This window comes from Camelus dromedarius, chromosome 19, assembly GCF_036321535.1.
Source record: "Camelus dromedarius isolate mCamDro1 chromosome 19, mCamDro1.pat, whole genome shotgun sequence".
Classification (NCBI taxonomy): Eukaryota; Metazoa; Chordata; class Mammalia; order Artiodactyla; family Camelidae; genus Camelus; species Camelus dromedarius.
Window position 1 is genome coordinate 19,076,142 of NC_087454.1, and position 27,149 is coordinate 19,103,290.

Consider the following 27,149-nt stretch of genomic DNA (forward strand, 5'->3'; position numbering starts at 1 on the left):
TTTATAGCTTGGTGGCTGTCATTTAGGTCTTGTTGGATAAATTTAGGTAAAGCTTCTGTAAAATAATGACATCTTCAAGTCCCAGTGAGGGAATAAAAATAGCTGCCAAATTATCATACCAGTGAAAGACTGACCTAGCCCATCTTGTTTTTGACAAGAGGGAATCTGCAGGGGCCATATTGAGGGTTATACAGATATGCCCCTGAGTGCAAGGAAATCCTAAGGTGCAACATCCTATCTATGCAGGAAGGATCCAAAGCCAGAGGTTAGTTCCACAAAGCTATTGCGTTCCATTTAGAGCTACACATTACATACTGGTCATCCATCCCAATCAAGAAGACCAATGGAACAGAACTGAGAGCCCAGAAATAAACACATGTATTTGTGGTCAACTCATATTTGACAAGGGAGCCAAGAGTACTCAACAGGGAAATGATAGTCCCCTTAATAAATGGTGCTGGGAAAACTGGAAATCCACATGCAGAAAATGGACTCTCTCTCATACCACTTCCAAAAACTAACAGAAATGGTTTAAAGATTTAAATGTAAGACCTGAAACCATACTACTTCTAGAATAAAACAAAGAGAAAAGGGTCCTTGACATCTGTCTTGGCAATGATACTAGATATGTCACATAAAGCATAAGCAACAAATAAAAACTCAGCGTGTGCGACTGTATCAAACTAAACATCTGCACAGCAAGACAAGCAGTCCACAGTAGGAGAAAATACTTGCAAACCATATATCTGATAAGGAATTAATATTCAAAATACAAAAAGAACATATACAACTCAATAGCAAAAAAAAATCCAATTAAAAATTATCAAAGGACTTAAATAGACATTTTTTAGGGAAAAAAATACTGATTAAAAAATGGACAAAGGATCTGAGTAGACATATTTCCAAAGACATACAAATAGCTACCAGGAGCATGAAAAGTGCTTGACATCACTAACCAACAGGGAAATGCAAATCAAAACACCATGAGATATCACCCTACACTTGTTAGATTACGTGACAAGTAAGATACCAAGTGTTGCCTGGGATGTGGAGAAAAAAGAACCCTGGTGTACTATTAGTGGAAATGTAAATTGGTACATATATGTGTGTGTGCATTTTATATATTTAAATACGTGAATATTTATATATATTGTTTATATGTATATGTATAAAGGAATATTATTCAACCATAAAAAAGAAGGAAATCTTGCCATTTGTTACAACGTGAATGTACTTAAGGACATCATGTAAGTAAAATAAGTCAAACAGAAAAAGACAAATACTGTACAGCATCATTGATAAATGGAATCTAAAAACATTAAACTCATACAAAGAGAAGAACATTGGTTGTCAGGGGCTGAGGGGTAAGAGAAGGGGAGAGATGATGTTCTGAAGGCACAAATCTTCAGTTTCAGAATGGTAAGTTCTGGGGACCTAATGTGCTGTGTGGTGACTATAGTTAACAATATTGTCCTGATTACTTAAAAGTTGCTATGAGAGTAGCAACAAAATGATAATTATGTGAGATGAAGAATGTGCTAACTGCCCTGAGCGTGGTAATCACTTCACAGTATATAGGTGTATCAAATCACAACATTGTACACCTTAAACCTACACAATGTTATTGTGTATAATGTCTATTATGTATCTCAATAAAACTGGAAAAGATAAAAACTCAAATTAGTGCTCATGAGTGTAAAGTGGAACTTCTCAGCAGACTATGGCTATTTCTCCAGCCACAATCAGCTGAACAAATGTAGGGAAAGGACTGGATCTGGATTGGATTTCAACAGGAACATTGATAGTATGTGTGCAAAGGAGTAATTGTAACGACTGACCAGGGAAAATCTGAGCTATAGAGAGAGAGAAGTGAAGATGTGAGGGAGGTGAAGGACAGTGATAAATGTCCAGATGCCCACTGAGGAAGGAACTGAGAGGAGGCAGTATAAAGTCTAATCTCCATGGATACCAAATTCACCGAGAATTATTATGGTAGCAGCACTGGAGAGAGTGAGAGTGAGTCAGGGACAAAATCTTCAAGGAATAAAGAGGAGCAAAGGGATGAGGTGGGGGGTGACAGCAAAGGAGGGTTAGTGGGCAAAACCAATGACATGAAGGTCAACGCTGCATTCAAAACTGAGGATGACGTCATCGAAACTACAACATCTCCCCCGGGTAAGGGTTGCTACCCACGTTTTACAGATAATGGCACTGAGACTCACTGAGGTTAAACAGCTGGCTTAAGGTCACTCAACCAGAGAACGAAATCCTAAACCAGTTAAAAAAAAAGAGCAGTGATGACAGTGAGAAGGAATTTCACACACTGCCAGGGACACTACCCGAAAGGAAATTTCCCTCTAGAAGTTTCCCTTCCTTACCCTGAGGGAGCCCTCTCTGGACACCTCCACACAAAAGACTAATGAGAGAGGGACATAGATTCCCCAGGGCTCCATCCTCTTTTCTAATAACAGGGAAAATTGATTCCCCTGCTTCATCCTGAGTAAGAGGCTTATCAACACCCTTCCTCTTTCTCTACAGCTGCTGTGCCCTTCAGAATCAGGAAGGGTATTTTTGCTGCCACCACCAGCTAACACTGATTTGCCACCACCACAAGGATCAAGTCCTTGCCTTGTCTATACCTCGTTCCAAGGCTCTCCAGGAACACACATCACCACCTCTGTCTGGATCTCAATGTTTCACAGGACTTAAGGGGCTTCTTGCCCTAAGACATTCTATTCATTCTTCTGCTGACCAGCAAAGAAGGCACTACCCCCATCCACGTCTTCTTCCTGAGGTCCGCGCTCTGATCTCAGGCACCCATTCCAGAAATCAACAGTCATGAGACCGGGTCTTTCTTTCATCCCTCCCACTGCCGTTGTAAACCCAGAGAACCCAGAACAGGGGCAAGAGACCAACTTCCCACCTGGAAACTGAAGGCCTAAATATTAGTGCCAGAGAATAAGCTATGAAGGTAGGTTCATTACTATATTATCTTTTCTTAGAATGGTCTTACATATGCATGACACATTCTAGAATACCAAATGAGGTGTGGAGACACAGTATAGAATATTAGTTACAACTGATTTGTGTTCTGGATGCCTGAGGGGAATTATGGGCTGTGTGTATGTACAAATGTGTCTGGGCTATGTGTTTGGGAATTCATGCATACACGTAGCAATTTGATCACTGTGTGCCTGTTTTCAGGGTTTGGTATGTTTGGAGAAGAATGACTTAAGGCCTGGCTGAACTAGCGTGTGTCTATGTCATCACAGAGTCAGAAAATTTGACTTTTTGTAACTCAGCATCTCTAGCACCACTGGACCATAAGCCTGAATGCCAACTCTCATGCTTCAGTCATCTCCAGTATAAATATAAAATTACCTAGACATGAAAGTCAGTCTTTGTACGTGCTTTTATCCTTCACAGTCCCCAGCATATTAGATAGAGCCAGGTTTATAAACAGAGCAAGGATCTCGGAATTAGTCATATTTAGGTTGAAATCCTGATAAGCATTTACAAACCATGTGACCTTGGGCAAGTTATTTAACCTCAGTTACCCTCCTATCTTACTGTCTAAAATATGAGTATTATCTAATTTTCAGATGAGTAAAGATCAGAGTTAATATATGAAAAGGGATATAAATTTACATACCAATTCTGTCCTTACTGGATGTAGGAACCCTCTAAATACCTGTTTCCTCATGTGAAATAGGGATCATAGTTACTATTTATTAAACGGCTACTGTAAGTCAGGCACTGGTCTAAGAGCTTCACGCGTTTGACCTACTTAACCAGTTCTATTTTTATATGAGGAAACTGGGGCCCAGAGAGTTTAAGCAATATTGCCCAAGGCTGCTCAGCTAGGAAATGGCAGAACCAAGACTGAAACTCAGGCAGTCTGACCCCCCAATGCTGTTTTTAATCACAATATTAGTACTTGTTCTGCTTAAAGAGGATAAAACCAGAGAACCATATAAACATAACATTTTGTTAAGGGGAAGAGAGTTCTTTCCTGATTAAAAAAAAAAATAGGGGATTATGATTCTTGAATTAAGAACAGTGAATATTATCTATATAATGATACTGTCAGGAACCATGCAGTAGAAAGATTTCTATGTATCCTTTATCCATTGCATCAATCTTGGTGTTTTCAGTACCTTTAGGAAATTTGATTCAGCATCACTCTCAAGGGTTAAAAGGCTTCTACATCGACATTTCATTTGTTTAAAAAAAAATCTATTAAAATTAGAGCCAGAAAGGTGGTACAGGAAACAGAGGTCTAGTTCAAACTCCTCCTTTCACACTTGAAAACATTGAGGTGAAGGGAAGTGAAGTGACTTCCTCATATCAAATCACTAGCCAAAGGCAGTTATGCTAGGTGGAACTCAGGCCTCCTGACTTTCATTTTAGCGTTCTTTCCTCTACCCAGATAACTCTGACTTTAAAGGCTGGTACACATGTGCTGTCTGTGTTGATCGTGATCATCACACTAGACAGTAAGCAGGAGAGGCATGGACATTGGAAGCAGCCTAGAAGAGAGATTCACCACAGATTAAAATTCAGTAGTCAGTGGTAATAATGGGTTGTATTAATAGAAGTAGAGCACCTGAAACAAAGAAGGTGACAGTTCTCATTTACCAAAAATGTTGGTTATACCAAACTGAGGGTATTACACATGTTTTTAGGCACTACACATTTCAAAGAAGGGGTTGGGAGCTCAGAGTGAAATCTGTCTTCAAATATTTGAAGGGTTATTGTAGTGGGGGTTGGAGATTCGATTTCTACTTTGGTCCCTAGGAGTACAAGCAGAAGCAGGGAAGCAGCTGAAAAACACTGATTTTGGAAATCAGACAGGCTAAGTAAAGCCCATAGGGCCACTCATTAGCTATGACCTTGAGATGCTTCAGCCTTTTGAGCCCAAGTTCGTTCATTTATAAAATAGAGATTGTATCTCCCTCATAGAATCTGGTAAATATATCAACTAAGATAACTAATATAAGGTTACCTTCCTAAACTAAAGGTTCAGATCTGTCAAGGAGCTTACAATGGATACATAAGCATCGTGTGTGCTTCCATCCCTTCCCCCGCCCCACCCCCAATTGCCCTGGTTTTCCTTCGCTTTTAAGGGATAACCTCACCCTTTTGTATGTCGTCCTTTCAAACGTTCTGGGAGTTTTCCTCCTTTAGGCCAACCAGAGCACAGAGGAGCGCTTCCTCCTGCTGGGTTTCTCGGACTGGCCCTCCCTGCAGCCTGTCCTCTTCGCCCTTGTCCTTTTCTGCTACCTCCTGACCCTGACTGGGAATTCGGCGCTTGCACTGCTGGCTGCGCGCGACCCGCGCCTGCACACGCCCATGTACTACTTCCTCTGCCACCTGGCCCTGGTGGACGCGGGCTTCACCACGAGCGTGGTGCCACCGCTGCTGGCCAGCCTGCGCGGCCGGGCGCTGTGGCTGCAGCGCGGCGGCTGCCTGGCCCAGCTGTGCGCGTCGCTGGCTCTGGGCTCGGCCGAGTGCGTCCTGCTGGCGGTGATGGCGCTGGACCGCGCGGCCGCCGTGTGCCGCCCGCTGCGCTACGCCGGGCTCGCCTCGCCGCGCCTCTGCCGCGCGCTGGCCGGCGCCTCCTGGCTGGGCGGCCTCACCAACTCGGCGGCGCAGACGGCCCTCCTGGCCTCGCGGCCGCTGTGCCCGCCCCACCAGGTGGACCACTTCATCTGCGAGCTGCCCGCGCTACTCAAATTGGCCTGCGGCGGCGGCCGGGACATCCCAGAGCGCCAGATGTTTGCTGCCCGGGTAGTCATCCTGCTGCTGCCATCCGCTGTCATCTTGGCCTCCTATGCTGCGGTGGCCCGCGCTGTAAGGGGCATGAGGACCACAGGGAGCCGCAGGAAAGCGGTGGGCACCTGTGGGTCCCACCTGACAGCCGTCTGCCTGTTCTATGGCTCAGCCATCTACACCTACCTGCAACCCACGCTCGGCTACAACCAGGGACACGGCAAGTTCGTTTCACTTTTCTACACCGTAGTCACACCCGCCCTCAACCCACTCATCTACACCCTCAGGAATAAGGAAGTGAAGGGGGCAGCGAGGAGGCTCCTGGGGAGTCTTGGGAGAGGGCACGCTGGACAGTGAGCGTATCTGGTAGGGAACGAAGTGTTACCCCAGGGCCCAAGGATGGGATGCCCACTGGAAAGTCAGTCAGTTTAGCCTTCAGGCTGTTCATTTCTGAATGACAGTCTGCAAGATTTGCGCTCACAGAAGCCAAGGGGAATGGGGGAGATCCTTTCCTCCCGAGGATCAGGAAAGGTTCATTGCTGTAGGGAGAACCCCTACAGCCATGTACATGCAGGTTTAATGAGGGGGAAATGGCTTTCAGGTTTTCTCCTAAGCTGATGAAGAAAGTTTGATTTCTGGAAGACCTTCCCCATCCACAGAGGACACTATAACCACCTAGGAGGAATCCATATGCTGGAAAGATGGTTTGGTGTGATTCCAGTCTGATGGAAGAGATCATGAAAGACCTCATGGTGCCTGTCACCAAAAGTGTCCCCCAAAATGGCAAGAGAATCATAAACTCTGCCCTGCAGGAGTCCCCATCCAGAAGAAGAAACCATGGTCTCTCATCTCAGGGAATCAGTCCAACCTAATGCTCACCTAGCCAGGGGACTGACTAGTGCCCACCACAGAGCACTTGACCCAGAGGTGTAATGAGGAACACCTACAAGTCTGGTTTGTGCTGAGTGGGGGTAGAGTTGGGAAACTCTTCTGCAGAAAGTGGTTCTTGAGCAAGTTATAAAGAAGAGAAGAGACTAAATTAGTGGAGTAGGCAGGCATAACTTAGGCTGTGAGAAAAACATGCATGTGATCAGTAAGGAGACATGAGGCATTGAGATGGAGGAGTAAACGAAGGTAGAAACATGGGAGAAGCAGAGAGGGAAAAGCTCCATTAGCCAGAACTTGGGCAGAGTGCTGGGGTTCAACCCAGAAACCAACACTACTTCCTTCATCCAACCCAGAGAAGACCTGCTAGACCTTAAGGCAGGCAGGACAGAAACTGGTCCACAATCCCCCACCTCTCAGAAAGTCCGTTCCCTCCCGAAGCACATCTGTTCCCAAGAAGCCCCTACTAGAGACATAAAATCTCTAGATCCCCAAGGTAAATATCTTGCCATGCCCACCATCATCCCCAGAAATATGAATAGTTTAATTGGGTGTGAGACAGAGAATAAGAGGGGGCACGGTGCCAAGTTTCGTTTCATACCAAACAGCTTTAGATAAGGAAAGGAGAAGTAGTTCGACTGAATTTCTAAATTATTTATGAATAAGGTTAGAATGATGTTAAAGTAATTAATTCACTTCAAAATAAACCATTTCACTGTTCTATACTAAATGGAAAGTCAGCTTGGTTCAACGATTAGTGAGTAATATGATACACGAAGCACACAGACAACAAACACAGAATTTAGTAAAACATAGGTCCCAACCTAAAACTTATTTTATTGTTGGATAGGAAAAGAAATAGGAGTTTTTCTAAGAATCAGAGGGAACCAAGAAAGGATTAAATGTTATTCCCTGTCCTGAAACTTATTCAATCATGTTAGAATCAAGGAATCAAAGAGTCAGAAATATGCTACAGTCTTCCTCCCGAGTCCAGACCAAATCTTCTTTCTACTGATCTTTCTCATTAATTTGGGGACATTATCAGTAATGTGAGCAATTATTAGTGAGTAAGAAGTAGTCGAAAATAAGGCCATTTTTTTTATTGCTGTCACCCGCCAATGCAGTGAGGTGTCAGAAAGAGTATATTGCCCTTTCTGATGCCATAATCTCCCAGGATCTTCCCATCTTCCAATCTTTTTCCATTGCAAGTCACAATCTGCTTCTTAGGAATTATAGCGGTCTTCGCCTTAATCATCTCCTTCACCTGGGCCACTGAGCTGGACCTCCGCACCTGGAGGAGGTGCCTCTGCCCCTCAGCACCTGACTCCACCAAAACCAATGGCAGCTCCTCATCACTGGGCTTCACCACCTTCAGGGTGAGGTGGATTGTCGTCTCCTTGTCGATACCATAAGATGACAGGGTTCTCTGGGGCTTTAGGGTCTTCGAGCCCAGCTGGAGGACCTGCTCCTGCACGGGAATCTTGGTCTTAGACCGGACATGTTCATTGATCTTCTTCACTCTGTCTTCCAAGTTGGCACTGAAAGTCATTGAATTCCATTGCTCAGAATGGACCACCTGGACAATGAAAGCCAAGAGACAGTTGCTTAGAATGCCTGTCACCTTTTACACCCTTTGTTCCCCCTCCTTAATTGCTCCCATCCTTCACTGCCTATCTGGTCCTCCAGATCCTTTACAACAAGCTGTGTCCCTCTCTTTTTTGAAACGTCTCTTTTGAAATTTCCAGGTTATAATGCAAGAAAACCAGTCTTATTCCTTTGTAACCATACCTCTTATCCATCCCAAAATGTTATTAATAATTTCCCACCTTATTTACCTGTCTCCTCAGCAGATAAAGTTTGTCAAATGTCAAAAACTAAATACAACTACAAAGCATCCAAAGATGTACACCAGATTCGAAAAACAACTCTCCAAGACTTGATAGACTAGTGAAATACCCACAGGGCTGTCCTCCATGACTGCTTTAGAAGGAAACTCTGTTTAGGACACATATTCTCTGTACTGTTAATTTCTTTTTTAATATCTGATTGCTTTATAATAGGAACTAATGCATTATAGTGATGCTATGTTCAATATCACCTGTTCATCTATATTTCCTATGTTTTTATATCTACCTGTTAAAGAATATGATCTCCTCCTTTAATCAGGTCAGGGCCCTATTCACAGAAAGTAGGGACTACATCTAAGTCTTCCTTCAATATTCTGAAAACGGGGAAGCTAACTCCTGTGCTGTCATTTGAAAGCCTCAGAGGACCTCTTTCAGGCTTCATTCAAAAATATCTTCCCAATCTATATGCCACCAACATTTCTTCACTGGATGGTCACTTCTCTTTGCTAAGCCTTGCCCTCATTCCACGTTCTCTCTGCAGAGCATATATTCTTACATAAGGTAATGTAACAGGTCATTAACAATTTAGGATAAATGATTTTTATGAACCTCTCTTCGGGGAAGAGAAGGAAGCTTAAGTTTGAGAGCCCTGGACCGCTAGACAGGATAAGAGGGAAAGAGATCAGGACAATAGTATCATAGTTTCAAATCTCACCATCCTGCTAAGCACAGAGTCCACTCCCACTTCCTATCATTTGTCCCTAACAGTGGTCAGTCCAAGATCTCACACAAAAGAGAAATCAGGAACGAAACGACCTGAAATCAGGAACCAAATGACCTGGTTCTCTTCACAGAAACTTTCTTCACATTCAGTAGCTATCTATCTATGCTTATGTCTCATCCCCTTTGAGATGCCCTCCCAGCCACCCTACCTTCTTGAGCACTGTCCTTCACCCCTTCCTGACATCTCTCCCCATACCTTGGAAGCCCATTCCCTTCCTCCACCCCCCATTATCAGTCCCAACTCACACAGAGGCAGGAAGCCATTTCTGCGAACAAAGGAGCAGAATCAGGAGACAGAAAGGGATCTCAAATGCAGTTTATATAAGGAGCTAAACTGGAAATCCCCACCCTGCTGACTATGTTAAGATTTCCTGTGCCCTTTGTTCTTATAAAAGCTGGTGAATTTTCTTTCACTTTTGCTATTGTGTTGTCAAAAACAAAAATATCTTCTGATCAAGCACTTCTCCCCTCAGCCAATCCATTTGTCCTCCTTTTTTCTAATATGGGATGTTTCGTCTCTGTTGAAAAATTTCCTGTGATTAACAAACCACCACTCCCAGTCCTGACATGACTTTGCAGACTGTAGTCCTGAACCCTCACTGACCTGAAGACCTTTAACACTTTGTGGTCCTCCCCTGCTGCTTTTAAGAGCTGTCCATTAGTCAGGGACCTTCCTGAGAGCAAGGACGCCCAGGAAAGGACAGTGAGAGTTGGGGTGGAGTGATGTGACCAGGAGCAGCCTGTGCACACTCGCCTGGTAGAATGTGTGAAGCAGGCCTTGAGAAAACATAGGATAAATAACCCTGGACTGAGAAGAGACATGAGTTCCAGCCCCAGGGATGCCACTTGCTAAATTAACTTGAGCAAGTCTGTTCACCTCATGAAATGTTGATCACCTCATAAAATGATGATTGAAGAAAATTCCTAAGTGTCTTCTAGGCCCAGAAAACTTTGTTTTTAAAATGTCCTTGACAAAGAACTTTAGATTCCTGGGTCTTGAGCTTTCTAACACTCTTCCTATCCTGTATGAGGACCTGCAAAGTAAATCCACTACTTGAGAACAATCCAGTGCCGACAATCAACCACTGACTTCTGGGCATCAAAACAATCACACAACCACTTTCACACCAGAGTCCCTCTATTTCCTTACCTTTACTCCTGGAGACTCACTGCTGTGATCGCAGAGATGCCCAAGGTGCTGTGTACTCCCTGGCTTTTGAGATTTGAATTGGAACAAAAAAAGAGGACATAAGCTGTGTGTGCTCAGGGAATTGACTTGATTACTCTGATCTCCTAGCATTCCAAATTAATCGCTGCCCTCTCCCAAAGTCTCAGGACACTGCCATAAAACCCATTTTTAAAAAAGTATTTATTAAAAGTGCTCCAAATGTTTTCAAAGTAATAAGTCTGTAAAAATACAAGCTCGTCATCTCTGTTTGCTGTGCTTTCGGTGGCCGTTTACTGTACCTTCGCTCACTGATAAATTTCACACGATCACTTTTTACTTCAGAGGTTTCCACCCTGGAGAACTAGGTTTTATAGAAGTGCTTCCTTAGAGTAACAGGATCCAAGAGCTCATTCCAATATTTCAACAAGCTTAACATAAATCACATTCTCCTATTTGAAGCTCTCATTAGACAGTTAATAAAATTGGAAAACTAATTATTATTTAAACATAGTTCTTGAGGTAGACATACTTTTTTTTTTTAAACACATAGAATGAGTATGAAGGGGGATGAATGCCTGATAGAATCGACTGGAAACTTTGACCCTGCTCTTCTCCCTTCAGATATATCTCCAGGTTCCAATTGTCCCTGCGTTTTGAATAAAAGATTGTGACCTTTGGCCGCTGCACAGCAGAAAAGGGCTGTGTCCACTGTCCAATAGGATTTGGAGACTCTGAAACATCACCAGTGGCCAGGCAGAAAATGTCAGATCAGGTTGAGAGTGATATGGAAAGAGAAAGCCCTGCAGAAGGGCGCGGTCGGGGGTGGGTCTGGAACAAGAAAGAAAAAGCTGAACAACACAGACTTGAGTAAACTGCTTTCAGCTTTCAAGTTGTATTTGCACACATCAGTTTCTTAGATCTCCACATTATTTCTGGAAAGAGAAGAGGGACAGTAGATGGTTAAAGCTGCTTAAAATTAAATCACCTTTTCTCTGTTTACCCCTCTGGCCTCCGTATCCTACACCATCTTGATGCCAATGTCTGCATTCTCAGGGGAGCCCGAGGAATGACACTTCCCAGGGATGATATTTTTCTGCTGATACCTCTCAGATCTATACCCACAGCCGGGCCCCGAGCTGCAGACCTGTATGTCTAGCTGCTTTTATGTGTGGTTCCCTAAACTCCCTGCTTGTCCTTGAACATGCCAAACTCTCTGCCACCAGGTCACTGATCATGCCTTTCCATCCCACTCTACCCCCCAACACCATGGATTTGTAAGAATATACAACACAAGTGACGTCTCCCCCGGGAAGACTTCCCTAACTCTCTTCCTTCCTATTCTGGGTTATTTGCCCATCTTCTGTCCTTTTATACTCCCTCAGCAAGCCTCTCAGAGCATGTGTCTCCAACAATAAGGTCATCTGCTTACTTGTCCTTCACCCCCAGTAAACAGTAGGAATCTTGAGAGTCATGGCTGTGTCTTAACTTGTATCTTCAGCACTTCCCAGGCATGCTGTCTGGCACAGCACATCCTTACTAAATGTTTACCAAATGCATGAGTGAATCAATAAATCAATGAATAAGTAAGTGAATAAAAATAGGAAAATAACATGTGGTGAGCGCTTACTATATTTGAGGAACCGCACAAGGTATTATTAAATGGTACCCCATTAAGTATTTTAGCATTCTAATGCGGTAAGGTCGGTATCCTAATTCATAAACAAGAGACCAGCTCATCCATAATCATATTAGTAGTAGCTGGTAAGCAAGGGTTCAAATGCAAACCTCTGTTTCTACACTCCTTGTCTTCTTATATTGTGCTTCAGTGGAATGAAAATCGAGGTGGGGGTGGCACAAGAGCATGCTTTTTTATTACAGGAAAGGTACAAGTTGGAGGGAGAAAGAGAGAAAGGGAAGCAGAGGAGCCTCAGAATGAGTGAGTGAGAGCAAGCAGAGCTTGGGGATCTACGTGCAGGCAGGAGCATCCTTGGGTAGCACGCCCAGCCTGATGCTTCCCCACTTGGCTCACATGCAGGAGTCAGAGTCTGGAGGCCATCTGCCTAGTGCAAAGGTGGAGGAGAACTGCCCTCCCGGGCCTGTGGGTGTTGAAAGACAACACGGTGAGGCAATCCACGTGGCAGTAAACAGAGGAGCTGGGGCTTTCCAGCCTAGAATTACTAGAGGGCGAGCCTGGGATTTTCTCAGGGAAAACTAGTCCACGGGATTCTCTCCCCATAGAGGATCTGGATTCTGAGAAACAGTGTCATTTCAAGGAACGAGGATAACAAATTTAGACTCTGTTCTCTGTCTCTCTCTTCCCTCCTCCCTTCCTGTGTGAAATTCCCTCCTGGCCTAAGGCCAAGGCGAGGGCTGTCCCAAACACCCCATGCCTGTTTGCTGACATCAGGTAAAATTTCTTCTTGGAAACTGACCTCTTCCTTGCTTCTTACCACAGTGTCCATCTGACTTACTTTTTTCCTCTGTGTCACAACAAACTTTTTTAGAGGCAAAAAGATTTCATTGCATTTGCCCCTATGACAAATTCAGAAAACCAGCCAAGGTCAGAGATCATGCTGTGGAGATTTTGGCGGGTTATAAGACAGCTGCCTCAGATATCCACAACCTCCCAGCTAACTGGGTGCGCTAGGGCAAGTCACTGCCCCCACTGAGACCTCCCTGGGGCAGAAGCCTCGTCCCCATGAAAGAGTTTGTAAAACTGCTTTGAGATCAGGAGTATTGCTTCAGAAATGCCCATCAAATGCAATGAAATAGCCAGTATGAATTCCAATTTATTGATGGTTGGGATAAAAGTCTGTCCACTCTCAAAGAAGGACAATTTGGAAATACCTGTCAAAGTCAAACATGGACATGACAAACTAAAACAGCCCAAACGCCTTTTAGTACTAGGGAAATAGATAACTGAACTGTAGAATACCATAGCAATAAAAATGGATGGATGATACCTGAAAGCAACAATAGTATTTTTCTTTCTCTTCCTGACTTACTTCACTTACTCCATGTCCATCCATATTGCTGCAAATGGTATTATTTTGTTCTTTTTTATAGCTGAGTAGTATTCCATTATATGTATGGAATAATATAGATATATATACACCACATCTTCTTTATCCAGTCATCTGTTGGACATTTGGGTTGTTTCCATGTCTTGGCTATTGTAAATAGTGCTGCTGTGAACATTGGGATGCATGGCTCTTTTTGAATGATATCTTCCTCTGGATATATGCCCCGGAGTGTGATTGCTGGATCATATGATAAGTTTATTCTTAGTTTTTTTTTAGGAATCTCCATAGAAAGGACACAAATGAACTTAACTACAAAACAGACATAGAGAATAATCTTATGGTTACCAAAGGGTAAAGGAGGTGGGAATGGATAAATTGGGAGTTCAAAATTTGCACCTCTTGGGGAGTGATGGAAATGTTAGCTATTTTGATTGTGATGGTGGTTTCATTGGTGTATACATCTATCAAAATTTATCAAATTGTACATCTGAAATATATGTTGTTTATTGTATAGGAATCATACCAAAATAAAGGTGTTAAAAATTAAAAAATCAATAACCTCCCCCAAAAAACCTCAGTGAACTGTACATTAAAATCTGTGCACTCCATTATCTAAATTATACCTCTATTTAAAATGAGAAAGGAAATAAACCAAAGTAAGGGAGTACTGAATAAGCACATTAGAGGCTTGAGAGGGAAGACTTGACATAGGGCTTTTATGAAAAAGGAAGGGAGGAAGAGGGAGAGAGAGAGAAGGAAAGAAAGGAAGGAAGAAAGGAAGGAAGAAGGGAAGGAAGGAAGGAAGGAAGGAAGGAAGGAAGGAAGGAAGGAAGGAAGAAAGAAAGAAAGAAAGAAAGAAAGAAAGAAAGAAAGAAAGAAAGAAAGAAAGAAAGAAAGAAAGAAAGAAGGAAGGAAGGAAGGAAGGAAGGAAGGAAGGAAGGAAGGAAGGAAGGAAGGAAGGAAGAAAGAAAGAAGGAAGGAAAGAAGGAAGGAAAGAGAGAGAGAGAAAGAAATATGGGAGACTCCAGAGACGGTAGCAAGAAGAAAACAATGTCCTTGTACTCCCCAATGACACAGAGAAGCAGAGGGTGAGCTTTTTATTTACCAAAGAGAGCACTATTTTGGCGAGTTTTCTCTAGATCCCAGCCCTTCTTAGCCATCGTTAGTGGCAATGGCTAATTAATTGTGAGTTGTGAGCCCCCTTGTCTTGGCAGAAATAATGAGCTGTTTCTCTCCACTGGATGAGATTCCCAGGATCACTCTATCACTGACTCTGCTTCCCTTTCTACATCCAAGACCACTGAAAGAGAAATTAATTTCCCAGACTGAGGAGGAGTGTTTACTATCCAAAAGCTCCTCAGTAAAGAGCTAGCTCTGGCCTCACATGTTCAGCAAAGTAATGGTGGGATGTGGTTATTATATGACCTCTTCAGACAGCCCACCTGGGTTCAAGTTTCAATACAGGTGCTTACTAGCTATGCTTTCCAGAACAAGTGATTCATCTTCTGTTCTCATTTCTTTGTCTGAAAAGGAAGATAATAATTGCACCTATCTCTTGAAATTGTTATAAGAACTATATACTGTGAAGTGCTTTGAAAAGGGGCTGGGGAAGTAAGCACTAGCAATCATTACCCTTCCCTGAAATCTAAGCTCTAATCAGTTTCAAGGGTATAATATTTCCCATAGCCTGCTTTTCTTTCTGTGTGGTGATCAAGTGGCAGCTCCAACCAGCCCAAACGCTCCGTATCTGTATCATGGGAAAGCTCTGGCAGGAAGGCGATGAGGAGATTCTGACTTGACAGTAGGTAAGTTACACATTAATCCTTCTCCTACAGCCTGTCAGTTTCCATATATCTTCACTAGTGTTTGGAATCAAACAGGGTCTAGAATCCTGGCCCTGACACAAGTTACTTGAACACATTACTTAACCTCTCTGAGACTGTTTCTTCTATAAAACAAGGATAATATTAACAATTTTTTTCGTGGTTTTTCTGAGATCCATATATTTGGGAATTTTTTTAACGTAGTGTCTGGTACTTAGGAAACACTCAGGAGATGGTTACAACTAAAATAATATGAGATTGTCATTACTGGATTGTGGAGCAGAATTTGAATCTCATAACCCTGTAGCTCTTAGTAAATGACTGGCTCTTCGGTGACCAATGAAGGAATAAATGCTTCATGAATATAGAACTAATGGGAACTGGGAAGAAGCGCTTGCCTTTCTCAGTGTAAGAGAAAAGAAGAACCTAGAGAAAGAGGGTGAGGAATAGACATGTTCAGAGAGACAGACAACAAAAAAGAAGAGAGAGTCAAAGGAAAGTATAACCTGAAGAGATTCAGAGATAACGTAGAGTGAGACAATACATTGCCAAGAGAATAAGAATGTGAGAAATCCTACACTTGATGGATGAATAAAACTTGGTGGTTAATTGTTGAGATACAAAAGATATGACAACTACCAAGTTCAAAAGGAATGATGGAAAAAAAATACAAAACCAAAAAAACAAAAGGAATGATGAATTTAAAATAACCAGAATAACAAGGTCCTACTGTATAGCACAGGGAACTATATTCAATATCTTGTAATAGCCTATAATGAAAAAGAGTATGAAAAGAAATATATATATGTATAACTGAATCACTATACTGTACACCAGAAATTAACACAACATTGTAAACCGACTATACTACAATTTAAAAAATTTTAAATAAAAAAAGAAACTACTAAACAGATAACATAAAAAAATAAATAAGATAAAACAAAATAAAATAACCAGAACAGTGTTTTCTTCTCTGAGAGTAAAGGAGATGTGAGCAGGGAGGGACACACATAAAGCTCTAAAATATGGGTATCATTTGTTCTGTTCTTAAATTGGGGTCGAAGGGAGCAGGTGTACCACGTGTTTATTTTATTATTCTGTAAAATCCATGACATATTTTATATACTCTTCATTATTCAAATAATTCACAGTTCTTTTAAGGGAAATAAATCTTATCCTCAAGAGGAAAGAAATATACAGGAAGGAATATAGAAGACCAAAAAGGAGTCCTATTAAAAAGGGAATGAGATACAGTTTTTAACACAAAATGGAGACTTTATGATGAAGAGATGTTTATGCCATCCCATAAACTCCCAGGTCCTTTCTGCCAACAAGGCTACCAGCTTGTTTGCCTCCACATCACCTAAATGGCTTCCTAAGAAAGCCATTTCCGTTCTGGTTTTCTCAGAAAACCAGTTCCTTTCTCTTAAGTGCCTGAGTGGCTGCCACACTTCACACCCATCTTTGAGCTCACCACGCGTCCCCACACAAACAATCTGCAGGGGGTTTCCTTGACTGACCCCTCCCAGATTCCTCCTTTCAGTGCAGACTTCCTTCTCTCACACACCTATTATTTTTGCTTTATTTGCTTCCAGTTTTGGTGGGGGAAGGGTCTTGACAGTTTTCCACACCTTCCCCAGCATTGAACTTGTGAACTTCCTCCATCCTCACAGCTTCTCCTGGTGAGGACTGAATCCATCACCCTATACTTTAAAGTTTGTTTGTTCATTGGCTAAGAAAAGGCTTCTCTAGAGTCCATATTTCTACACTGGATATTTTATGGGAAGAATTACTATAAAGAACAATTATTAGCAAATTATGAGTATAAACTATTGATTAATAATAATATTTTATCAATTTTGGATTTCATGTATTTAGCAACTGTTCTGTGTTTACATAAAGAATTTCCTTTTGCTTAGAAAATACATGCTAAAATACAAAGGAGTGAAGGAGCATATATAATCCAGTAGCTCAGAATAAATATAAAAAGAAAAGATAGAACAATAAAAAGTGGCAAATATTAACAATTTATTGATATAGATAAAGAATACCCAAAAGTTTTTTGGACAGAAATTGTCTGTAAGTATGATATTTGTATATAAAAAGTTATTTAAATCTCAAATAGTGAACAGAATTAAGGAAGGAGTAAACAAATTCTTGTTTAATTCTTGAAAGGGAAAAGGCTTTTTTAAATCTTTCTTATTTCTAAGGCCAATACATACAGACTTTGCAGTTATAAAACAAGACAACTGGCAGCCTTTTTGTTCTTATTTTGCCACATTGCACATAAGGTTAAGTTGAAGTTAGTGCTTTTTATTTGTAAAGAATACTCTTGTGCTTAGTTTAAATAAATTACATTTTTTTTAATGGGACAGGATCATCTAGTTAATATCTCTGTGGTGGGGTGACTTAACACAGGAGAAACTCCTTAATTCATACATACTGACTCCGGTGGCTCTCCTACAAATGAGGGTAAAGTAGATAAAACACAATTGATTCTAGAAAATTTATGCTCCAGAGTAGAAAATTACCCTGCATAAATACTCTTGAAAGAGACATTCAATCAAAAGGATTCCTTTGCTAATTCTTTCTGGATACATAAGGGAATACTGAGAACTAGCACAGTATTCAGAACAAAACAGGTCCTCAACAACTGATTATTGAATTAATGGAAACTAATTAATTAATCCATATTTCACATCAGTTTTCTTTACCTTCACTCAGTAAGTCTGGATACCAGTGTGAGGCTCCATCTGTTTCTGCACATTCATGGTTTCCTGACTCCCCCTGGACAACACCTGACCTAGAGGAACAGGGGAAGAGAAGGGGCTGCTGGATGCTGATGTGCCTGGAGATGCTGGGTTAGAGGAACAGGAACAGACACATCCACTTGGTATGACCTGACTAGTACCGAGGGTGAGTTGTTATAATACACTCTGGACACACTGTTCTGACACCTCATCCCTCTAGGTCATGGTCAACCACAGCTCCCCAGCGGACTTCCTCCTTCTGGGCTTCTCTGAATACCCAGGACTTGAAAGAATCCTCTTCGTGCTCGTCTTAGCTTCCTACCTCATGACTCTGGTGGGCAACACACTTATCATCCTGTTGTCCGTGCTGGAGCCCAGGCTCCACTCTCCAATGTACTTTTTCCTCTCCAACCTCTCCTTCTTGGACCTCTGTTTCACCACAAGTTGTGTCCCCCAGATGCTGGTCAACCTCTGGGGCCCAAACAAGACCATCAGCTTCCTAGGCTGCTCAGTCCAGCTCTTCATCTTCCTGTTCCTGGGGACCACAGAATGTGTCCTCTTGACAGTGATGGCCTTTGACCGCTATGTGGCTGTCTGCCAGCCCCTCCACTACACCACCGTCATCCACCCTCGCCTCTGCCGGCAGCTGGCGGCCATGGCCTGGGTCATTGGGCTGGTGGAGTCTGTGGTCCAGACACCACCCACCCTCCGCCTGCCTTTCTGCTCCCACCGGCAGGTGGATGATTTTGTGTGTGAGGTCCCAGCTCTAATTCGACTTTCCTGTGGGGACACCAGCTACAATGAGATCCAGATGGCTGTCGCCAGTGTCTTCATCTTGGTCGTGCCCCTCAGCCTCATCTTGATTTCCTATGGAGCCATTGCTAGGGCAGTGCTGAGGATTAACTCTGCCACAGCGTGGAGGAAGGCTTTGGGGACCTGCTCCTCCCATCTCACGGTGGTCACCCTCTTCTACAGCTCAGCCATGGCCGTCTACCTCCAGCCCAAAAATCCCTATGCCCAGAAGAGGGGCAAGTTCTTTGGTCTCTTCTATGCAGTAGGCACCCCTTCACTTAACCCTCTCATATACACCCTGAGGAATAAGGAGATAAAGAGGGCATTCAGGAGGTTGCTGGGGAAGGACGTGGATTCCAGGGAGAGCTGAGGGAGAGCTGCCTGATGTGCTTTCTGAATTATGAAGCACTTCTTCAAAATATAAAAGTTTTATACCTCAAAGGACACAATCAAGAAAGTGAATAAACAACACACAGAATGGGAGATAATATATACAAATCAATATTTGATAAGGGTCTTGTATCTAAAACATATAGAGAACTCTTACAACTCGATAATAAAAAGACAACCCAATTTTTTTAATGGGCAATAAGCATGTGAAAAAATATTTGATATGATTTATCATCAATGAAGTGAAAATCATAACTACAATAAGATGCCATCACACACACTAATTAAAAAAAAAAGAAGGGAGGAAAAAAGAAAGGGAGAGAAAGAAAGTGCTAGAATGATGTGGAGAATGTAAAATGAGGCAGGGGCTTGGAAAGCAGTCTGGCAGTTCCTCAAAAGTTTAAACATAAGTTTACCATATGATCTACCAATTCTACTCCTAGCTTTATACCCAAGAGAATTAAGGATAATTGTTCATACAAACACTTGCACATGAATGTTCATACCAGCACTGTTCATAATAGCCAAACAGTAGAAACAACCCAAAAGTTCATCAACCAATGAATGGATATACAAAATGTGTAGTAGCCATACAATGGAATATTATTCAGCCATAAAAAGGAATAAACTACTGATCCACATTACAACATGGATGAATCCTGAAAACATTATGCTATATGGAGAAAGCCAAACACCAAAGGTCATGTATTGTATTATTCCATTTACATGAAATGACCAGAATAGGCAAATTCATAGAGACAGAAAGTAGATCAATGGTTGCCAGTACTGAGGAAAAAGGGAGTGACCACTGTGAGGTTTTTCTTTGGGCAAATAAGAATATTCCAGATTTATATAGGGTTGTTGATTGCACAGCTTTGTAAATATACACAAATCCAATACATTGTATGCTTTAAATGGGTGATATTTATAGCATGCAAAATAAAAAAGTCCTAGAGATCTGGTGCACACCATTATGAATATAGTTATCACCACTGAATTATATACTTAAAAATGGTTAAGATGGAGAATATGTTAATGTGTTTTTTACCAAATAAATAAATAAATGATTTTCAGGCTCAGATTGTTTTACAGGCAAGTTCTACCGATTTATTTAAAGAAAAAATAACACAAATTTCACAAAATCTCTTTCAGGAAACAGAAGAGGAGGGAAACTTTCCAGCTCATTTCATGAGGCCAGTATTATCTTGACACTAAAACCAGATAAAAACAGTATATGGAAAGAAAACTACATACCAGCATCCTATATGAGCAGGAAAATTTGCAACAAAATATTAGTAAATATAATCCAGCAATACCTTTAAAAAGCTAATACAGCAGGACCAAGCGGGGTCCAGGGAATGCAAGCCTAGATCAATATTCAAAACACAATCAATAATCCTCCGTATTAGCAATTAAATAAGTGCTCGCCTTGGCAGCACATACACTAAAATTGGAATGACAGAGATTAGCATTGCCCCTGAGCAAGGATGACATACAAATTCGTGAAACGTTCCATATTTTTTTAATTTAAAAAAAAATTAAAGAAGAAAGTCACATAAACATATCAGTAGCTGCAGAAAAGCATTTCACAAAATTCAACATGCATTCATAACAAACAAAAAAACTCTCAATAAACTAAGAACAGAAGGAAATTTTCCTAACTGATTGAAGGCATCTACAAAAAACCTACAGTTAACATGGTTTGGTGCCAGAAAGTAAGGAAATGCTCAAAAATTGATGGGGACATGTCAAAAATTCACAGAACTCAACTTAAAGTCACTCCCAACAGTCAAACATAATACAGTTTGTGTAACAAAATAAATAATCAGAGTAATAGAGAATAAAACAAACACATAGGAAGTCATTACTCATAAGAATAAATAAAATCAACAATAAATAAATAAGTAAATAAATAAGATGAAAGGAATAGTTTCTCTGTTCAGTAAAATTCAAAATAATAAATATGGAAGAAATGATGGAAATAGTTTCCATTAGGCAAACATCCCAGAAATAATTTTTGTAGTCAAGAATTTGTAATGTTGGATGCTAAAATTGGTGGACAAAAGTACAGGTAATTTCTAGGGCAATGGGAATGCTGTATATCTTGAATGGGGTGGTGATTATCCAGGCATATACTCTGGTCAAAACTTATTAAACTATGTACTTAAACATATGCATTTTATTAGATATTAACTGGACTTCAATTAAGATGATTTTTTAAAAAGACATGAGCTGCTGACACATGAAAAGACTTGGATGAATCTCAAAAGAATTATGCTGAGTGAAAGATGCCTGACCCAAAAGAGTACATATTATTTCATTCCATTTGTATTAAGTCCGAAAAGAGGCAAAATTAAACTATGGGGATAGAAATCGTAATTGTGTTTACCTCTGGGCAGGGCTGTGGACAGGTATCAAGGAAAGAGGCAAGGGGGAAGGTGTGGAAATATTCTGTATCTTGACTGAGATCATAAAAATTCATCAAACTATACCCTTAAAATGTGTGTTTCTTATTGTATGCAAATTATATCTTCATTTCAACAAGGAGAAAAGAAACAAAAAATAATGGAGTATTGAATGGTTCCAAAGAGGCTTGAGAAGAAAGGATGGGACACTCAAGGGATGGTGGTAACAAGGGAAAAAATACACTCATACTCCCCAGTGACACAGAGAAGCAGAAGGTGAACTTTTATTTATTGCAAGGAGCACCACTGCCAGCATATTTCCTCTGGATCCTCCCCTCCTTTCTTAACCAGCATTAGCGCCAGTGGCTAATTAATTGTCTGCGGGTTGGAGGGCTCCAGAGTCTTGACAGAATTAATGAGCTTTTCTCTCCATGGGATGGGAATCCTGGGATCTCTCCCTCCATCACCTCATATGCCTCCCTTTCTACCTCCAGTGCCACTAAAAGAGAGGCTAACTCCCTGGACTAAGGAGGGGACGTTGTTGGCAAAGAGCTACCTCTAGCCTCATCCGTCTAGCAGGATGATAGAGACCACCTACATTCACGTCTCAGCTCTGGCTATATTACTGTGAGAGAGTTATTTAACCTGTTTGTGTTTCAGATTCTTCATCTGAAAACAAAGATAGAATACAGTAATAGTATTCAGGTCATATGGTTGTTGCAAAGTGCTTTGGAAAGTGTGGCCGCAGCATTAGCAATCAACATTATTACCTGAGACCTAACCTCCAATCCCTTTAGGAGTGCCGTCTCTCCTTAGTTTGCTTTTAATTCCCACTGTGAGGATCAAGTGGGAGCTGCAACCCTTCCAGCTCTTTGTCATGGAGATGCTCTGGCAGCAAGGCGATGAGGAGATACTGACTTGATTGTAAACAAGATACAAGTTAATTCTTCAGTTTCCACAAATCCTCAACAGTAGAGACATACGGAGCACCAGATTTGGAATCAAACAGGGTCTAGAATCTTAGCTCTGACGCTTATTGGCTGTACAACCTTGAGCAAGTTACTTAACTTCTCTGAGACTGTTTCTTCTTCTGTTCATGGAGGATAATACTAACTACCTTGAAAGCAGTGAGAATGCCTGTGAGACCCAGGTAGTCAGGAAATGTTTAGCACAGTGCCTGGTATACAGGAAGTGCTCAGTAGATGGTAACTACTAAAGTAGTAAGGCGGTTATCGCTGTTGGATTGGGGAGTAGAATCGGTATCTCATTTCCTTGCAGCACGTACTGCACAACTAGCTCTTTGGTGATCAATAAAAAAAAAATGCATCCATGAATATGGAATTAATGGGAAGTGAGTAAAGTAGTGCTTGAATTTTGTTACTGTCGAAGGGAAAAAAAGACGAGAAAAAAGGTGATAGAAAAGATGTTCTGAAACACAGAGAACAAGAGAGAACAAAAAGAGAGTTAAAGGGTAATGTAAATTGAAGAGATTGAGAAATAATATAGAAAAAAATTTTTCTAGAAAAAAATTTTAATAGAAAAAAAATTTACCAAGAGAATAAGAAAGTAAGGGATGCAGAAGAGTATTAGGATCATAGCTGACAGATGAATAAGAAGTGGTTGACTACTTTACAGGGACGGATGATACTATAAAACAACACAGGAATGAATTATTAAAAAAAATAATAATAATCAGAATAATAATGATTGCCTTTTCTGGGGAAAGAAGTGGGTGTGATCAGGGAAGACCACACAGAAAGGCTTCTAAGATTTAAATAGTCAGATACATATAGTAAAATTTTATTTATGTTTTATATATACATAAATTAAAGGAAAGAACACTTATCCCTCAGAGTGAGAAGGAACAATGAGAGGAAGTAAAGAGAAAGAAACAAAAAGAGGTCGTCTGGACAAATAAAGAGATGAGATGGGGCTTTTAAACCCAAAGAAGAGACACTGGAATGGGTAAATAATGCCATCTCATTATAGTCTCTCCAGGCACCTCCTTATCAACTTGCCTAGTTCCTGCCTTTCAACTGCCAGCCTTTCAACTGCCAGCATGGCTCTACCACTGAGCTGGCCCCTTGTACCATAACTCTCCTGCCTTTCAAAACAATAGTCACCTCCTCTAGGAAGCATTCCCTGATTCACCCATTCATATTGCTCCTTTTCTCTACAGTTCACAGTGTCTCATCCTCCCTATATGTTTGCCTTATTTCTCTTCAATTCTTAGGGTCTTCTGATAATGTTCAGTGTCCTCGCCAAAGTTTTTCAGGAGCATGAGCCCATTTTCCCTTCCAGCCTATTAGCTCCTCCAGCATGGACGGACCTCATCGTCTGATGTTTTGAAGCAGATCCCTTAGTTCAGAGGCTTAGAAGAAATTGCTAAAGACACCAGAGTGAGGCATGAAATCCAAGTACATAATATGTGAACCTCAACTGGATCCCATAAGAAATAAAATTCTTACAAAGGACATTATTGGAACAATTGACAAAATTAGTATATGGACTAAACATTAGCTAGTAGTGTTGTCTCAATACGTTTCCTGAATTTGGTGTTTATTCAAGAGACCAACTTGTCTTAGGAAACATATACTGAAATATTAAGGAGTAAAAGGTCATGACTCAAACAACGTACCTCCAAATGTCTCAAATAAAACTTATCATATGTAAATATATTGAAAGAGAATGATAATGCAAATAAGTAAAAATATTAAAATTGATGAATCTTGATAAAGGTTATATAGGAGTCTTTAGAACCACTATTACAACTTTTCTGTAAGTTTAAACTCATTTTAAAATAAAAAGCTTTTAATCACATTTGAATGAAACTGCCGAGCATTGTACAAAACCAAAACTCTGTTTAAATGCCCCAAACTCAATACGGTGCACTTTTACTACTAATTGCATCTTATATGAAAATACAGAGCTGAAATTTCAGCTTTTCATTTCCAAGCCTCAATTCTTATGGAACTTTTACTGATATAGAACCAGATAATAATCATTTTTTGACTGATGTATTTTTTCATATTTTCCACATTACACATAATGGAAAATTGAAATTAAGGACTTCCATTTGCAGGGGGTTATTTTTTAGTTTAACAAATCATAATTTTTTATCTTGTAATAACCTTTAATGGAAAAAATATGAAAATGAAAATACATATGTATATGCATGATGGGGACACTATCCTGTACCCAGAGATTGACACAATTTGTAATTGACTATACTTCAATTAAAAAATCATACTAATTTTTTAAAGATTAAGGTTACCCATTGATCTCTTTGGGGATTGGTTCCCTATACATGGAGAAGAAATCTCCACACTCCACATTTCTGTTGCTGGTGGAATCCCCTGCAAAAGTGTGAAATAAATAGAACATGAATGATTCTAGGAAACTCATGCCCATCACTAGAAAGTAAGATTAATTCTCCAGAAATTCTTGTGATCAGAAAATTCACTCAACCCACATTTCTTTGAGTTCCTTCCGTACATAATAAAGGGAAAATTTAGCAGGATCACAGTACTTAAAATACAATAGGTACTCAGTAAATGTTTGTTGAATTAATCAAAACTAATTAATTAATTCATATTTTGTATATCAACTTTCTTTGCCTTCAGCCAGTAAGTCTGAGGTACCAGTGTAAATCTCTGTTTTTCAGCATGTTCATGGTTTCTTGACTCCCCCTGGACAACATCTGACCTGGAGGAACAGGGGAAGAGAAGGGGCTGCTGGATGGTGATGTGCCTGGAGATGCTGGGTTAGAGGAACAGGAACAGACACATCCACTTGGTATGACCTGACTAGTACCCAGGGTGAGTTGTTATAAAACAGGTTGGGCACACTGCTCAGATACCTCTCACCCTCTAGGTCTGGGCAGGAACAGGTCATGGTCAACCACAGCTCCCCAGTGGACTTCCTCCTTCTGGGCTTCTCTGAAAACCCAGGACTTGAAAGAATCCTCTTTGTGCTCGTCTTAATTTCTTACCTTGTGACTCTGGTGGGCAACACACTCATCATCCTGCTGTCCACACTGGACCCCAGGCTCCACTCTCCAATGTACTTTTTCCTCTCCAACCTCTCCTTCTTGGACCTCTGCATCACTACAAGCTTTGTTCCCCAGATGCTGTTCAACCTCTGGGGCCCAAACAAGACCATCAGCTTCCTAGGCTGCTCAGTCCAGCTCTTCATCTTCCTGTTCCTGGGGACCACAGAATGCGTCCTTTTGACAGTGATGGCCTTTGACCGCTATGTGGCTGTCTGCCAGCCCCTCCACTATGCCACCGTCATCCACCCTCGCCTCTGCCGGCAGCTGGCGGCCATAGCCTGGGTAATGGGTCTGGTCCAGTCGACAGTCCAGACACCACCCACCCTCCGCCTGCCCTTCTGCCCCCACCGGCAGATAGATGACTTTGTATGTGAAGTCCCTTCTCTAATTCAACTCGCCTGTGGAGACACCAGCTACAGTGAAATTCAATTAGCTGTGTCGAGTGTCATCTTCCTGGTCATGCCACTCACCCTCATTCTTATCTCTTACGGAGCCATTGCCCGGGCAGTGCTGAGGATTAACTCTGCCACAGCGTGGAGGAAGGCTTTGGGGACCTGCTCCTCCCATCTCACTGTGGTCACCATCTTCTACAGTTTAGTCATTTCCGTCTACCTCCAGCCCAAAAATCCCTATGCCCAGAAAAGAGGCAAGTTCTTTGGTCTCTTCTATGCAGTAGGCACCCCTTCACTTAACCCTCTCATATACACCCTGAGGAATAAGGAGGTAAAGAAGGCATTCAGGAAGTTGCTGGGGAAGGATGTGGACTCCAGGGAGAGCTGAGGGAGAGCTGCCTGATGTGCTTTCATTGAGAGGATATTCTTTATTCTTATTTGAACAAGTTTGAGCTGTCTAGTCTACAGCCTTCCCTATACCTATCCAAGCCACTACAGTAGGTCACGGTATGTCTGGTGTGTGTGTGTGTGTGTGTGTGTGTGTGTGTGTGTGTGTGTGTGTGACAGATAGACAAAGACAGAGAGAGAGAGAGAGAGAGAGACCAGAACTTGGGTAAGAAGAAGTAGTATCTCTAAATCATAGCTAACACTCAATAATATTATTACACCTGTCCACTTTTACTATTTAATCCCCATGTATTTATTTTATTTTCCATTCTATTTTTAACTATCTTTGCCTCAACTATAGCTTCCCCAAGTCCTCCATGTTCATTTCTGGTTATATAATCTCTCTCCAACTGGTCACCTTGTCACCACCTCTTTATTATTATTTCTGATTCCTACCATGTCTTCTTTCCTTCTTCATCAGGGTGCTTTCTCTCTACTTGCCTGAGGAAGGTTGAAAGGGAGCTGAAGCCCAGAGAATTTAATGATTTATCCAAGAACACATAGGAATTTGTTAGACTAAAACTAGATGCTGAGCTTTGAGAACAAAGCTGCTTTCTTCTCATCATCGAATGTGCATCAGTAGGATTTATATCCAATTATCAGATAGAAAGCTTTACTTCT

At 41.3% G+C, this 27,149-nt stretch overlaps 4 protein-coding genes and 1 non-coding gene across 7 annotated transcripts; 4 read left to right on the top strand and 1 right to left on the bottom strand.

Annotated features, from left to right (window-relative positions):
• Positions 1 to 2,889: 2,889 nt before the first annotated feature.
• LOC105101139 (olfactory receptor 2H1) lies at positions 2,890 to 22,395 on the top strand. 3 transcript variants are annotated; one of them, XM_064476263.1, is made up of 2 exons: positions 2,890 to 2,971; positions 18,026 to 22,395. In XM_064476263.1, exon 2 carries the CDS (start codon positions 18,275 to 18,277, stop codon positions 19,211 to 19,213), a length of 939 nt encoding a protein of 312 aa, XP_064332333.1. In that variant the 5' UTR covers positions 2,890 to 2,971; positions 18,026 to 18,274; the 3' UTR covers positions 19,214 to 22,395. The 3 variants fall into 3 exon arrangements, with proteins under 3 accessions (XP_064332333.1, XP_010992544.2, XP_064332332.1); XM_010994242.3 differs by lacking the exon at positions 2,890 to 2,971 and adding an exon at positions 11,437 to 15,283; XM_064476262.1 differs by lacking the exon at positions 2,890 to 2,971 and adding an exon at positions 11,437 to 15,279.
• On the top strand, positions 2,892 to 27,075 carry LOC105101140 (olfactory receptor 2H1-like). Its single transcript, XM_010994243.3, has 2 exons — positions 2,892 to 2,971; positions 25,303 to 27,075. Exon 2 carries the CDS (start codon positions 25,531 to 25,533, stop codon positions 26,467 to 26,469), a length of 939 nt encoding a protein of 312 aa, XP_010992545.1. The 5' UTR covers positions 2,892 to 2,971; positions 25,303 to 25,530; the 3' UTR covers positions 26,470 to 27,075.
• On the top strand, positions 2,966 to 7,979 carry LOC105101160 (putative olfactory receptor 2I1). The gene is made up of 2 exons (XM_031435555.2): positions 2,966 to 2,971; positions 5,188 to 7,979. The coding sequence occupies exons 1-2, from the start codon at positions 2,966 to 2,968 to the stop codon at positions 6,127 to 6,129; spliced, it is 948 nt and encodes a 315-aa protein (XP_031291415.2). The 3' UTR covers positions 6,130 to 7,979.
• On the bottom strand, positions 7,743 to 9,677 carry UBD (ubiquitin D). Its single transcript, XM_010994241.3, has 2 exons — positions 9,534 to 9,677; positions 7,743 to 8,233 (listed from the first exon to the last, which is right to left on the bottom strand). Exons 1-2 carry the CDS (start codon positions 9,549 to 9,551, stop codon positions 7,766 to 7,768), a joined length of 486 nt encoding a protein of 161 aa, XP_010992543.1. The 5' UTR covers positions 9,552 to 9,677; the 3' UTR covers positions 7,743 to 7,765.
• LOC116147850 (U6 spliceosomal RNA) lies at positions 20,654 to 20,755 on the top strand. Its single transcript, XR_004131442.1, has one exon. It is a non-coding gene; the product is annotated as a U6 spliceosomal RNA (small nuclear RNA).
• Positions 27,076 to 27,149: the final 74 nt, after the last annotated feature.